The sequence below is a fragment of the Euprymna scolopes genome, chromosome 17, assembly GCF_053919585.1.
Source record: "Euprymna scolopes isolate OS-2025 chromosome 17, ASM5391958v1, whole genome shotgun sequence".
NCBI classification, from domain to species: Eukaryota; Metazoa; Mollusca; class Cephalopoda; order Sepiida; family Sepiolidae; genus Euprymna; species Euprymna scolopes.
Genome location: NC_136498.1, coordinates 3,412,380 through 3,424,537, shown reverse-complemented (window position 1 = coordinate 3,424,537; position 12,158 = coordinate 3,412,380). Strand labels below are relative to the sequence as shown.

The following is a 12,158-nucleotide window of genomic DNA, read 5'->3' as shown; positions in this document are numbered from 1 at the left end:
GACAGAGTACAAAATAGACTTTGTGGCTGGTACCCTTTTCTGTTCCCTGCAACCTCTCTCCCACAGAAGAGACGTTGCGAGCCTGTCTTTGTTTTATCGTTATTTCTATGGCAAGTGCTTGTCTGAGCTCCAGTCTCTGGTCCCCCTTCACCAATCTTTCACGAAAAACACCCGTCTAGCTGAAACCTCTGTCAGTAATTTTCTCCATTCTTTATCTGTGCCTAAATCCAAACGTAGATTCCATGAACAAAGTTTCTTTCTTAGAAGTGCACGCCTGTGGAACTCTCTTCCGGTCGCCCGTTTCCTACCTGACTACAACTTGGATGTCTTCAAGTCCAACATAAACAAATTCCTAATAAACCGCCCCTTAAGTAAGACACTTTATCAAATCTCCATTACTAACGATTACTACGATATTATTCCACTGATTACTGTACACGCAATAACCCTTATCCCCAAGTGGCTTCCAGGCCTTGATCAGTGGTGACTACCATGTAAAAAAAAAAAAAAAAAACTCTAGAGGTCAATTTATTTTAAATTATTGTTTATTATTTTCTATTAAAACATCTTAAATTATTTTCTCTGTAAATATTTATTTTCCTATAACATTCTATTTTTACAAATATTACAACGATCATAACAATCGTTGACTAGCAATACCTTCAGCATTGTCTTGCTAATATTTAACACAAGTTCACAAGAATGATTTACATAAATGTAAAAGTTTTTTTTATTTTTTTAATTTTATTACACATATCTATATTACTATGAAAGTTGTTATTTGAATTAATAATACAGCAGTATTTGGAAATGCTGTCTATATATATATATATATATATATATATATATATATATATATATATATATATATAGTGGATTCGTCCGAATTATATAAATGCTGTAGATTTGTAAAAATAATTTACTTTTTGGGGAACAAAGACAAATGTAAGAAAAAATTTGGATAACATGAATACGTTAGCCTAATTAATCTGGAACACAAAGACTGGATTCATTATCCGGAACATTTTTTATGTTATTTCGGGAAGGTGATAATTTCTCAACACTGCTGGGGAGCGATGATTTAATATACTATTTTGTTTTTAAATCCCTGGAATAGTGTTTCATGGTAAACAACTGATGATCCTTGAAAACCTAAAATTTTTATAAAAAAATTTTTTTATATACTTTTTAAGATGAAAAAGCTTCCAAGACTCGCTCTCTCTCTTATATATATATATATATATATATATATATATATATTTATATAAATATATATATATATATATATATATAGTAAAGAGTAAAAAGCCTAAGTTATTTGTATGCCTACTTTTCATAAATATTTTTAAATGGTTTATAATAGATTGTTTGCTATTATACATCTGTAATTTTATGATCTTATTTTTATCTATATATATGCAATAGTTTTGTGGGTTTTCAACATTTTCAAGCTAGCAGTTTATGTTCATAAAATGTCTTCTGACATATTTCAGCTAATCCTTACCAGAGAAATAAGAATATAATTAACATGAATCCCATGAAATTCTTGGGTTCTTTTTTTTTTTAAATGTTTAAACTTAATTATTTAGAAGAGAAAAAAGAATTAAAATTCTATTAATATATTTTCTTTAATTTTTAGTTTTATAGTTTTGTGTCTGAAATTTTAGCAATTTTTTTTTTTTTTTTTAAATAAATTTAGGTACTTGTACAGTTTAATCAAGACATTAAAAAATGAAAATATCGAAAAAAAAAAAAAGTTTAAATTGTATGTATCTGTTAAGGAATGGCGTTCTCCCAAAAAATTTTTCACTTAATTTCATCAAGTAGTTTTTTTTTTTTTTTTTTTTTTTTTTTTACAGCGAAAAAAAAACAATTTATGATAACGAGCAAAATGTTCGATTTTTAGGAAGAAAAGCTAGTATTAAAGCTGGGAAGGAGTGTCGGCAATTTACATGGAGTTATCTTGAGCGTTTATAAAATTCAAACAAAATTTTTAAAAAGTCCAAGATGTCTGCCTTCAATATGCTCTCATAAAAACGCGTTTTTCTGCTGTAAAAAAAACTATTTGATGAAATTAAGTGAAATTTTTTTTTTTTTTTTTTTGGAGATCTTCAGTTCAAAATGGATACGTACAATATAACCTTTTTTTCGATATTTTCATTTTTTTATGTGTTGATTAAACTGCACAAGTACCGTTAATTTATAATTGAAAAAATTTGTACTTGTACAGAATATATAAGAATAAAAAATATTTTTTATTGTAATTTGTCTTCTACAATAATGATTTTAATTTTTTTGAAACTCCTTTAATAAGAGTCTATTGCTATTTTTACCCATCAATTTAGATATGTTTTATGGCACATCAACATGTCAATGGGTTATGTAATGCCAACCAATACATAAAAAAAATCGTTTTGGTAAAAAGTATCAAATTTAAAATCTGAATAATGAAAAATTTGCATAAAATGTCAAGTTTAGGATAAGTTTTTACTTTTTTTTTTTTTCCAAATTATTCAGACACTTTTTTGTTTTTAAGTTTGTTACCCCTATCAAGACCTGAGCATCCCCCCCAAGGGGAGGTACTAGAAGAGTAATCCCCTTTCCTTTGGGGGGGGGAATGTATCATAATTTTTTTTTTTTTTCAGTTTATTTTGATTTTTCCAATGTTTATTCATTTTCTGTCATATCATTTTGATCTATTTGTATTAATCATTATCTGACTTAATCATTTGTTAAAAAAAATGATTTTGATCTATTTGTATTATCATTATCTGCCTTAATCATTTGTTAAAAAATGATTTAAATTAATTTTGGTAAAATTTCAGGTTAAGAATTTGAATCTACAAGTTGAACAAGAAATTCAGCGGCGCAATTTAATGCAGAGTGACTTGAAGACGCAAACCCAAGAACTGAACAAAGCAAAAGCACGCGAGAAACAATATGAAAAAGTGAGTTGAACTCCTTCTTTCGCCTCTTTTAACCCCAATGTTTTATGCTTTTAACAGGCTAAAAAGTCTCGTATATATTTGTGTTGGGACGATTAATTGAGAATCAGAAAAATCCGAACTTTTAGGGTATCGGAATCAGAAAAATGTGTAACGATTTCTTTAATTATCTTTTGTATTTGATTTTGTTTAAAAAGTGGGAAAAATATTGAACTCGTCCCATCACTAGTGTGTATGTATGTACATATATATATATATATATGGATAAAAAAAATCACTATAAAAAATATATATGAATATTTATCTTTTCTTTATTTATTTCCTATTTGTTGACATGTAAGAATCCAAAAAGTTTTTTTGAAAAAATCGTTTTTTTTTTTTTTCAAAAGCACAAAATTTTCGATCGATCCTTCAGTTTTCTTTAATGTGAATAATAAAAACACAAATGCGGATATATATATATATATATATATATATATATCAGATCACTTTCACTAAACACATTAAAATTTAATTTTCTACTAACCTATATATTTTCAGCATCTGAAACTTGTCAAGTTTGTTTTTGTTTTTTCATTACAAAATTATTTCAAATTTTAAAGCTAAACAAAATGATTGGGTCTCATTCCTGAAAAATATAGTTAAAAATAAAATTGACTACTAAACTGAAATCCAAGTAGCAAGCCACCTCCTCTCCATCCCTGGAACTTAGGATTAGTGGTAGGATAAGTATCTTCCTGTCTTTTTATCCATAACTAAGTGACCAATTTTCAGAAAAATCAGCTGCCATTTTTTAATTAAACATTTTTTTTATTTTGATAAATAAACTTAATGATAATAATCTTATGATCAGTTTCCTTACTTTTAAATTATATTTAGAGAGGCTCCTTCAGTCTTTGACAGACTCTGGATACCCACCGTGGGGGTGTCTGTCTGTGACATTTTTTTGGCAGGAGTTACACAATCTCCAACCACACCTTTCATGAGTGAACATTGTTAAATACCAGTCGCAAGTGCAGTGTATGTTCAGGACAACTGGAAACAAATGCCGAGATAAGCAGAGAGTAAATACAGCGCCTAGAATCCCAAATACTCACCCATCTGGTACTAACCATGCTCAATGTTGCTTAACTTTGGTGATCTGCCGAGAACCAGTGTGTCAACTCTATTATACCATATATAAAATATAAAACATTAAATTATATAGGTTAGTAGAAAATGTAATTTTCTTGCATTTGGTATAAATTTCTGTAATTTTACAAGTACTTGTGCCCCTCCTTCCCTTTGTAATACCCCCAACCTACTCTACAAGCAGCAAAATCCCACCCTTACCCTTTAGAGATCCCTTGTTGTCGTAAAGCCTTTTACTCAAATAGTTCCCTTCCTTGAACTGCTAGACTTTGGAATTCCCTCCCTGGTTCCTACTTTCCTTACTGTACTGACATGTAGAAGTTCCAATGTAATGTGAACAAAAGTCTCACTGCTCAACTCCCTGCATAATATTCCTGCATAATTGGTCCAAATAGTAGCTCTTTACTTCAAAGTGACACTGTCTTTTTTGGGGATGAAAAAGCAATTTAAAAAAAAAATTAAATTAAAAAAGATTTAGTTTTTTTGGGTTATTTTTGTTTTAATTTTTGGCTGTTAATTTTATTGCAACTTGACCAAACTCTTTTTTCCTTGACAACCAAAACATTTTACTGCAGAAATCTGAGAAAAAGATGTTTTCTATTTCCATGCAATTTACAAAACAATTAAGATTATTACCATTTAGTTTTTTTCTTTTTAATTCATTTTTTATAACATTTTAATTTTATTCCTTACCTATTTTTAACTTTTTAAAACATTAAAGAACTTGATTTAATGTTTTTATGTTTTTTTAATTTTAATTTTTATTTTTTAGGATCTGTGTGAGTTGCGAGAAGAACGACAAAAAGTTGAAGAAGAATTACGAAAATTGAAAGAGTAAGTTATTCGATCACGTTCTTGATAAAATTTTTTTTAATTGGTTATTAGTATTTAAATGAGTGACCATTTGTAAATACCATTTGTAAATACCAAATTGGGAAAATGGCTATAAGCCTGAGAATAAGCAGCAGTTATGAAACTTTAGATTTAAAAAGATGAGGAATACTATAGGAGTACTAACATTGATCCAGGTTATGAACTGCAGTTGATTGCTTATGGAATGGTATATGAGAAAAATTTTCAAACTACCAAGTTGTATATTTATTTGCGGACTGTTATCCTCATCTTCATAGTTGTTGTTTCACGACGTTTCGGCCAACTATTCTTCTGGCCTTCGTCAGGTGACTAACCATGATGGAATCGGAATGCTGAGTCCCTTAACTGTATCCTCAGTAATTATTGCCTTTCAGAGTTGTTGTCGTTTCACCATGTTTTGGTCATCTAATCCTCTGGTCGACTCTGAAGATGAGAATAGCAGTCTGCCAATAAATAAACAAATTAATCATCTCAAAGGATTCCAATAAAAAAAATAAAATGATATGCCATTCGATATGGACCTGTTGATGGAAACCAGATAATGACGAAAAACTTGGATTTGTAAGACCATAAAATCCAACCTTGATCGCCCTTCGAGGTCTGTGGGGAAGTGGATAGTCTCTATGGTTCCAAGCTGAGCATTATTTAACGATAGTGGTTTCAATCCTACCTATGATTATTTAACGATAGTGGTTTCAATCCTACCCAAAGTCAGCCAGAGGATTAGTTGGCCAAAACATGAAATGATAACAATTATGGAGAGTAGAAAATGCATTGTGGATGCTGTTACTCTCGCTTCTCTTTATTTGTCCCTCAGTCCTCATTTTTAATTAGTGATTTTTCTGACAAAGGGAGAAGAAAAAGCTGTTTGCTAGGCAGTATTTTGCATGAACAGCCGCCTGGGATGTCGGAAATTTTCTGTTTCTATGTCTATCCTTGTAGCCATGTCACTAGTAAGGGTGCTGGAGGTAAACGTTTTATCTGGGCTGACGTTATCCGCCTGATAGTCAGGGACCCGAACTTTGGATTAACCAATAAGGAGGCTGTCCTATCAGCAGGTGCAAAGTACTGGGGCTGCTGTATTGCCATTTGGTGAATGGATTCTAGACCATGCAGTAGCTTCTAGTGGGGCCTCTCGATGCCATATTAGTGGGTAATTGTTACAGCTTTACCTTTTCATGTGCTTTTCATGTGCTACAAAAAAAATAATATTTCTTTATTTCTATTTCTCTCTTACTTTCCCTCTCTGTCCTGCTTCAGAGATGTCTGTCGACTTAGTCCACAAATCCCAAAACACCATGAAAAGTCTCAATAAAAAACACACGATTAAACCCGGATCTCCAACTTCTAACGTAGATCCCCACTACAAGGTCTCCTTCTCTAACATCAGGGGTCTACGTTCTAAACTTCTAGAGATTGAAACCCAATTACAGGAGACTAAACCAGACATATTATTTCTAAGTGAAACTGGCATTGGACAGACCATTTCTCTAGATGAGTTTGTAATTAAAGGATACTCTAATTTAACTTCCAAATCTGACCCCCAAGATCACCATGGGCATGGAATATGTGCCTATATAAAAGATGGCTTTCCATGTGGTAGGGACATCTCCAGAGAAGATCCTAACTTACCCTATATGTGCTTCCGGGTTGCACTAGCTCAAACTACTGCATTTATATTTGCTCTCTGAGAAAATTGGCCATGCCCTATCTGCTTATCCTTCGGCTAATATTCATGTCTGTGGAGACTTCAATGTTCACAATGTGGAATGGTTAACTCACTCAAACAAGACCGATGATGAGGGGAGGTTCTGTCATGATTTCTCCATTGCTTATGACCTCACTCAGATTGTTCACGAACCCACCCGTGTTCCCGATACTGACGGCCAGTATGCAAGTCTCCTAGACCTCTTTCTCACAACTTGCCCTGAACTGTGTTCAGCTTCTGTTCTGTCTCCACTTGGATCTTCCGACCACTCAGTTGTATCAGTTAAGATAAAAATGAATTGTAATAAGTCCCCAGACGTACCTCTCCATCGTACAGTATATCGATACTCTATGGCTGACTGGGATAGCTTCCGCATATTTATATCAGATCTACATCTGCGTTCCATGTTTAAAAAGGATGTGTCCTCTATAGTATTGGACCTGACAGAATGGTTAATTGTAGGTATAGACCATTTCATACCCTCGAAAAATTTCCAGCAAAAACCTAACAGCCAGCCGTGGTTCTCTCCGGAATGTGCAGCTGCCATTGCGCATAGAAATCGCTTTTTCCATTGCTTCCAACGTAATAGATGTACTGAGACTAAAGCCGCTTTTAGAACTGCCAGCAACCACTGTAAAAAAGTAATAAAGAACGCAAGAGAGTTGTATGCTCAGTCCGTCAAGTCCAAAGTAGCTGAACAGTGGCTTGGTTCCCACCAATTTTGGCAAATAGCAAACAGAATATTGAACAGAAGTGTGTGCTCTATCCCAACTCTCATAAATGGACCTGAGGTAATCTTGTCAGCACCAGACAAAGCCAAACTCTTTGCCAAGAACTGCAGCTAATTCTAACCTTTGCGACCAAGGCTGCCAACCTCCTGTATCAGAAAACATGCTATGTGATATACAAATATCTGTACGTGATGTTGCCAATCTAATCAAAAACCTTGATTCCACTAAAGCAACCGACCCTGACGATATTCCAATTATAGTACTCAAAAGACTTCAATCAGAACTTGTGCCCATACTTACAAAACTGTTTGAACATTGTCTTAAGGAGAATTGCTTCCCATCACCCTGGAAAATCTCATCTGTATGTCCCATATTTAAGAATTCAGGTGATCGCTCATCTCCCTCACAGTACAGGCCAATAAGTCTCCTGTGTGTCATGAGTAAGTTGCTGGAATCTGTGTTAAATAGAGAAGTAATCAACCATCTTAGCAAAAATAACATTCTTAGTGACACACAATATGGTTTCCGTTCTGCTAGATCTACAACAGATGTGCTTACAGTTATATCTTATAGGATTAGAAAATCTCTCGACGGAGGTTGCTCTTGACATATAAAAGGCCTTTGATAGAGTATGGCATAAAGGTTTACTTCACAAGATCTCAAGCTACGGTATAGCTGGAAATGTCTCAATTATTAAATCATTTCTCTCTGATAGGTCCATAAGAGTAGTGGTTGATGGGCAGAAATCAGAAGCTCTTAGTATTAATGCTGGAGTCCCTCGGGTCCATCCTAGGCCCAACTCTCTTCCTGATCTATATTAATGATCTTCCAAATCACATCCTTACATCATTCGTAGACATCTATGCTGATGACACTACTATCTATGGTAGCACATCTAAGACCGTAAACGACCAATTTCTCTCTCCTCTGATCTTGAGCAAGTGGTACAATGGGGGAAGAGGTGGCTTGTTACTTTTAATGCATCTAAAACCAAGCTTTTATCTTTACATCATCAACGCTCTGATCCCCATCTGGCATCAATTGAAATGAATGGCTCTCATCTTGGGGAGGCCTCATGTTTTGACAAGCTTTTGGGCTTGACCTGTACTCTTGATCTGAAATGGAACACATTCATTAAATCCGTTGCCTAGGCCGCTGGAAAAATGGTGGGATCCTTCTATCGATCCAGTAGATATCTCACTGCTGATGCAATTCTCTCTCTATATAAGAGCCAGGTACGTCCAAGGATGGAGTACTGTTGCCACATCTGGGCAGGAGCTGCTAGAAAGGACATCCTGCCTTGATAGAGTTTAAAATAGACTTCGTAGCCTTGTGAGGGATGTCCTTTTCTCTTCCCTGCAGCCTCTTTCTCACAGAAGAGATGTTGCGAGTTTGTCTCTGCTTTATCGTTCTTTTCATGGCAGGTGCTCGGCTGAGCTCCATTCTATGGTCCCCCCTCACCAAACTTTCACAAGAAACACCCGTCTAGCAGAAAACACTATCACTAGTTTCCCCCACTCTTTATGTGTGCCTAAACCTAAGCGTAGATTCCATGAGCAAAGCTTCTTTCTTTCCGTTTTTCTACTTTCCAACTGACTACAATATGGTTGTCTTCAAGTCTAACGTAAACAAGTTTTTGATGAGCCGTTCCATATAATTAACAAATTTACCAAATCTCCATTACTAATGGTTACTATATTGTTCAATTTCTACTGTACACTCTTTAACCCTTATCCTTGAGTGGCCTCTTGGCCTTGATAAGTGGTGATGCCTATGTAAAAAAAAAAAAAAAAAAATATGGAAAGCAGTAATTATCGAGGATACAGTTAAGACTCAGCATTTCTATCTCGTGGTTAATCACCTGACAAAGGCCAGAGGAATAGTTGGCCGAAACGTCATGAAACAACTATAAAGATGAGGATAACAGTCCGCAAATAAATATACAAATTACTCATCTGAAAGGATTCCAAAAAAAAAAAAGATACAAAGTTGTAATCAGCAAGAAAGCAGTCTCATGGTAATGTTCCACAGATGATAAGCCTTTACAAAAGAAGTTCAGTCCATACAAATTTTGCTTAATGCATTTGTGAACATTTTGCTTTGGTTACGATTGATCAAAAAATAAAGCGTCTACTGCCGTTAAGTTTATTTGAACATGAATCGTTCTGCTGAAAGTGCTTTATAATCTCAACATTTTGATATTTTGGCACATGGTCAGTTCAGTGTGAGGGAGAATTCGAGGTCTGTCTAATGTTGTCAGCCACCAACATGAGGGTATCTTAACCTCTCCTACTCTTTCTTTTTTTTCATTTTTATTTTGCAAATATTGTTCTGATAGCGCAAAACAAACTACCCATCATTCAGCGGCCATTAATCTAAGTATCCTTTTTAAATCTATAACTTACGTTACATATTTATAAATCTATAACTTAGGTTACATATTTATAAATCTATAACTTGGGTTACATATTTATAAATCTATAACTTGGGTTACATATTTATAAATCTATAACTTGGGTTACATATTTATAAATCTATAACTTGGGTTACATATTTATAAATCTATAACTTGGGTTACATATTTATAAATCTATAACTTGGGTTACATATTTATAAATCTATAACTTGGGTTACATATTTATAAATCTATAACTTGGGTTACATATTTATAAATCTATAACTTGGGTTACATATTTATAAATCTATAACTTGGGTTACATATTTATAAATCTATAACTTGGGTTACATATTTATAAATCTATAACTTGGGTTACATATTTATAAATCTATAACTTGGGTTACATATTTATAAATCTATAACTTGGGTTACATATTTATAAATCTATAACTTGGGTTACATATTTATAAATCTATAACTTGGGTTACATATTTATAAATCTATCATAATAAGATACCCTTATGAATTCTTCCTCTCCTGCATGGACCGAGTGATATATGGCATGCAAGTACAAAACTGTTTCCATAGCTGTATTGCCGTAAACATGTGAACATGAATCTTTCTGCTCAAAATATTTTATAATCTGAACATTTTGGTACAAGGTCAATTCAATGTGAGGGAGAATTCGGGATCTGTTTAATATTGGCAACCAATAACATGAGGGTATAACAATCTTCTCCTCTCCTGCACGGTACGAGTGATATGGTCTGTATGTATGGACTCCGAGACCAAAATACTTACCAACCTCCATACAAAACCATTTCCATAGTATTTTAATGCCAGAAACATGAACCACCTAGTAAACCTTAAACTCATTAGTTTATAATGTGGTGTACAAACTGGTTATCGATTGTGTGTAATATTTTATTTTTATAGAAATTGAGAAGCCAACCTCTAAATCAAATAGTAGCTTGCATTCAATGGTTAGTTTATAGTAGATATTGTTTCAATATAATTTAAAAGGGTTGATACACTGTCAAACAAAACTGATCTTTATTTTTTTGTTTGTTTTTTTTATTTTATTTTTATTTTCTGATAAATTAATTTTTCCTTTTTTCAGAGAATCATCTTTAGTTGATCTTCAAATGCGTGAACTTCAAGATCAATTTGAGGCAGAATCCTATTTCTCGGTAAGAATCTAAATTTGTCATTGGAAACCTGTAGGTTGAATATGATTCATAATAGATTTAAAAATGTTATAGTTGAGGGAAATAACATTTTTTTTTTTTTTTTTTTTTTTAAATTTATTTAGTATAAATTCCTTACTTTTTGTGTAAAGTTATATTTACAAAAAAAAAAATTTATGATTTTGTTCAAGTTGGTGATGAGGCATCCCACAGAGTGCCAAACATTCGCACATCATCTCGTACATTCCAACCGAGAGATCTTTTTAAGATTCTTACCATCCCTTTAAGTGCAATTGTGTCAATCTATGTTCCACTTGGTTCACCAGGTATATTTGTTAGATAGTTTTTGAAATTCTTTTTCAGGAGTCCAGTTACTTCTATAAGTACTGGAATGATGGAGCCCTTCCCAAGATTTCGGTTTCTTTTCATGTCGTACATAAATTACCTTGGTGTTTCATCTTTTTATGTCGTACATAAATTACCTTGGTGTTTCATCTTTTCTATCTCTGTTCAATCCAGCATCATTTGAAGACACTAACTTCTAAACATACTGTCTTTCTCTTTCTTCTCCCATATCACTATGTCAGGTTTAATAGCCCCGTTTTCATGGTACGTAGCTATGCACGAATTGCATAGTCATCGCGGATGGTATACAACTTATTTCCAACTGTTCTTTCTGGTATGTCTTCCCAGGACTTGATGCTGCATTCGATATTCAACTTTTACAGGTCGTCCAGTGGAGATGTTTACACACTCCATCGTGTGATGTTGTAAAGTAGTCCCCCCCCCCCCTAGCAGAATGTTACAGTTGGATGTTGGCTCACAATCTTCACTTCTGTGTGGCAGAATGTGCATTTGTTGTTATTGCTGAAACCGCTCTTCTTAAAAGCATTTGTCATAAAACCTTGATCTTTGCCAGCAATTATAATCCGCTCCAGATTATAGATGAGCAGTTCCCATTTTAGTCAGTCTAAAAAGCCTTCCTCATCTATATAGTCCTCGGTGAATCTACAATTCCATTTTTGCAATGGAAGTTCTTGTGTTTTTGGCAACTCTTTTGGATTATTTGCGTCGTAAACTTATTTTTTTGACTTTGCCTCATTTGTAAGACAATCTTGTTCAAATGTTTGGACATTTTCTTGATGGAAGTTTTTCTGCTGTTCTTCTTCCATGATGTTGAGATTT

At 33.5% G+C, this 12,158-nt stretch overlaps 1 protein-coding gene across 1 annotated transcript in view; it reads left to right on the top strand.

Moving 5' to 3' along the window:
• The window catches only part of LOC145296653 (rho-associated protein kinase 2-like), a 407,811-nt gene that overhangs the window by 357,709 nt on the left and 37,944 nt on the right, over positions 1-12,158 (top strand). The window contains exons 21-23 of the mRNA XM_080142590.1: positions 2,826-2,948; positions 4,849-4,910; positions 10,907-10,976. Coding sequence (XP_079998716.1) covers positions 2,826-2,948; positions 4,849-4,910; positions 10,907-10,976 — 255 coding nt within the window. The remainder of the gene's footprint in view (positions 1-2,825; positions 2,949-4,848; positions 4,911-10,906; positions 10,977-12,158) is intronic.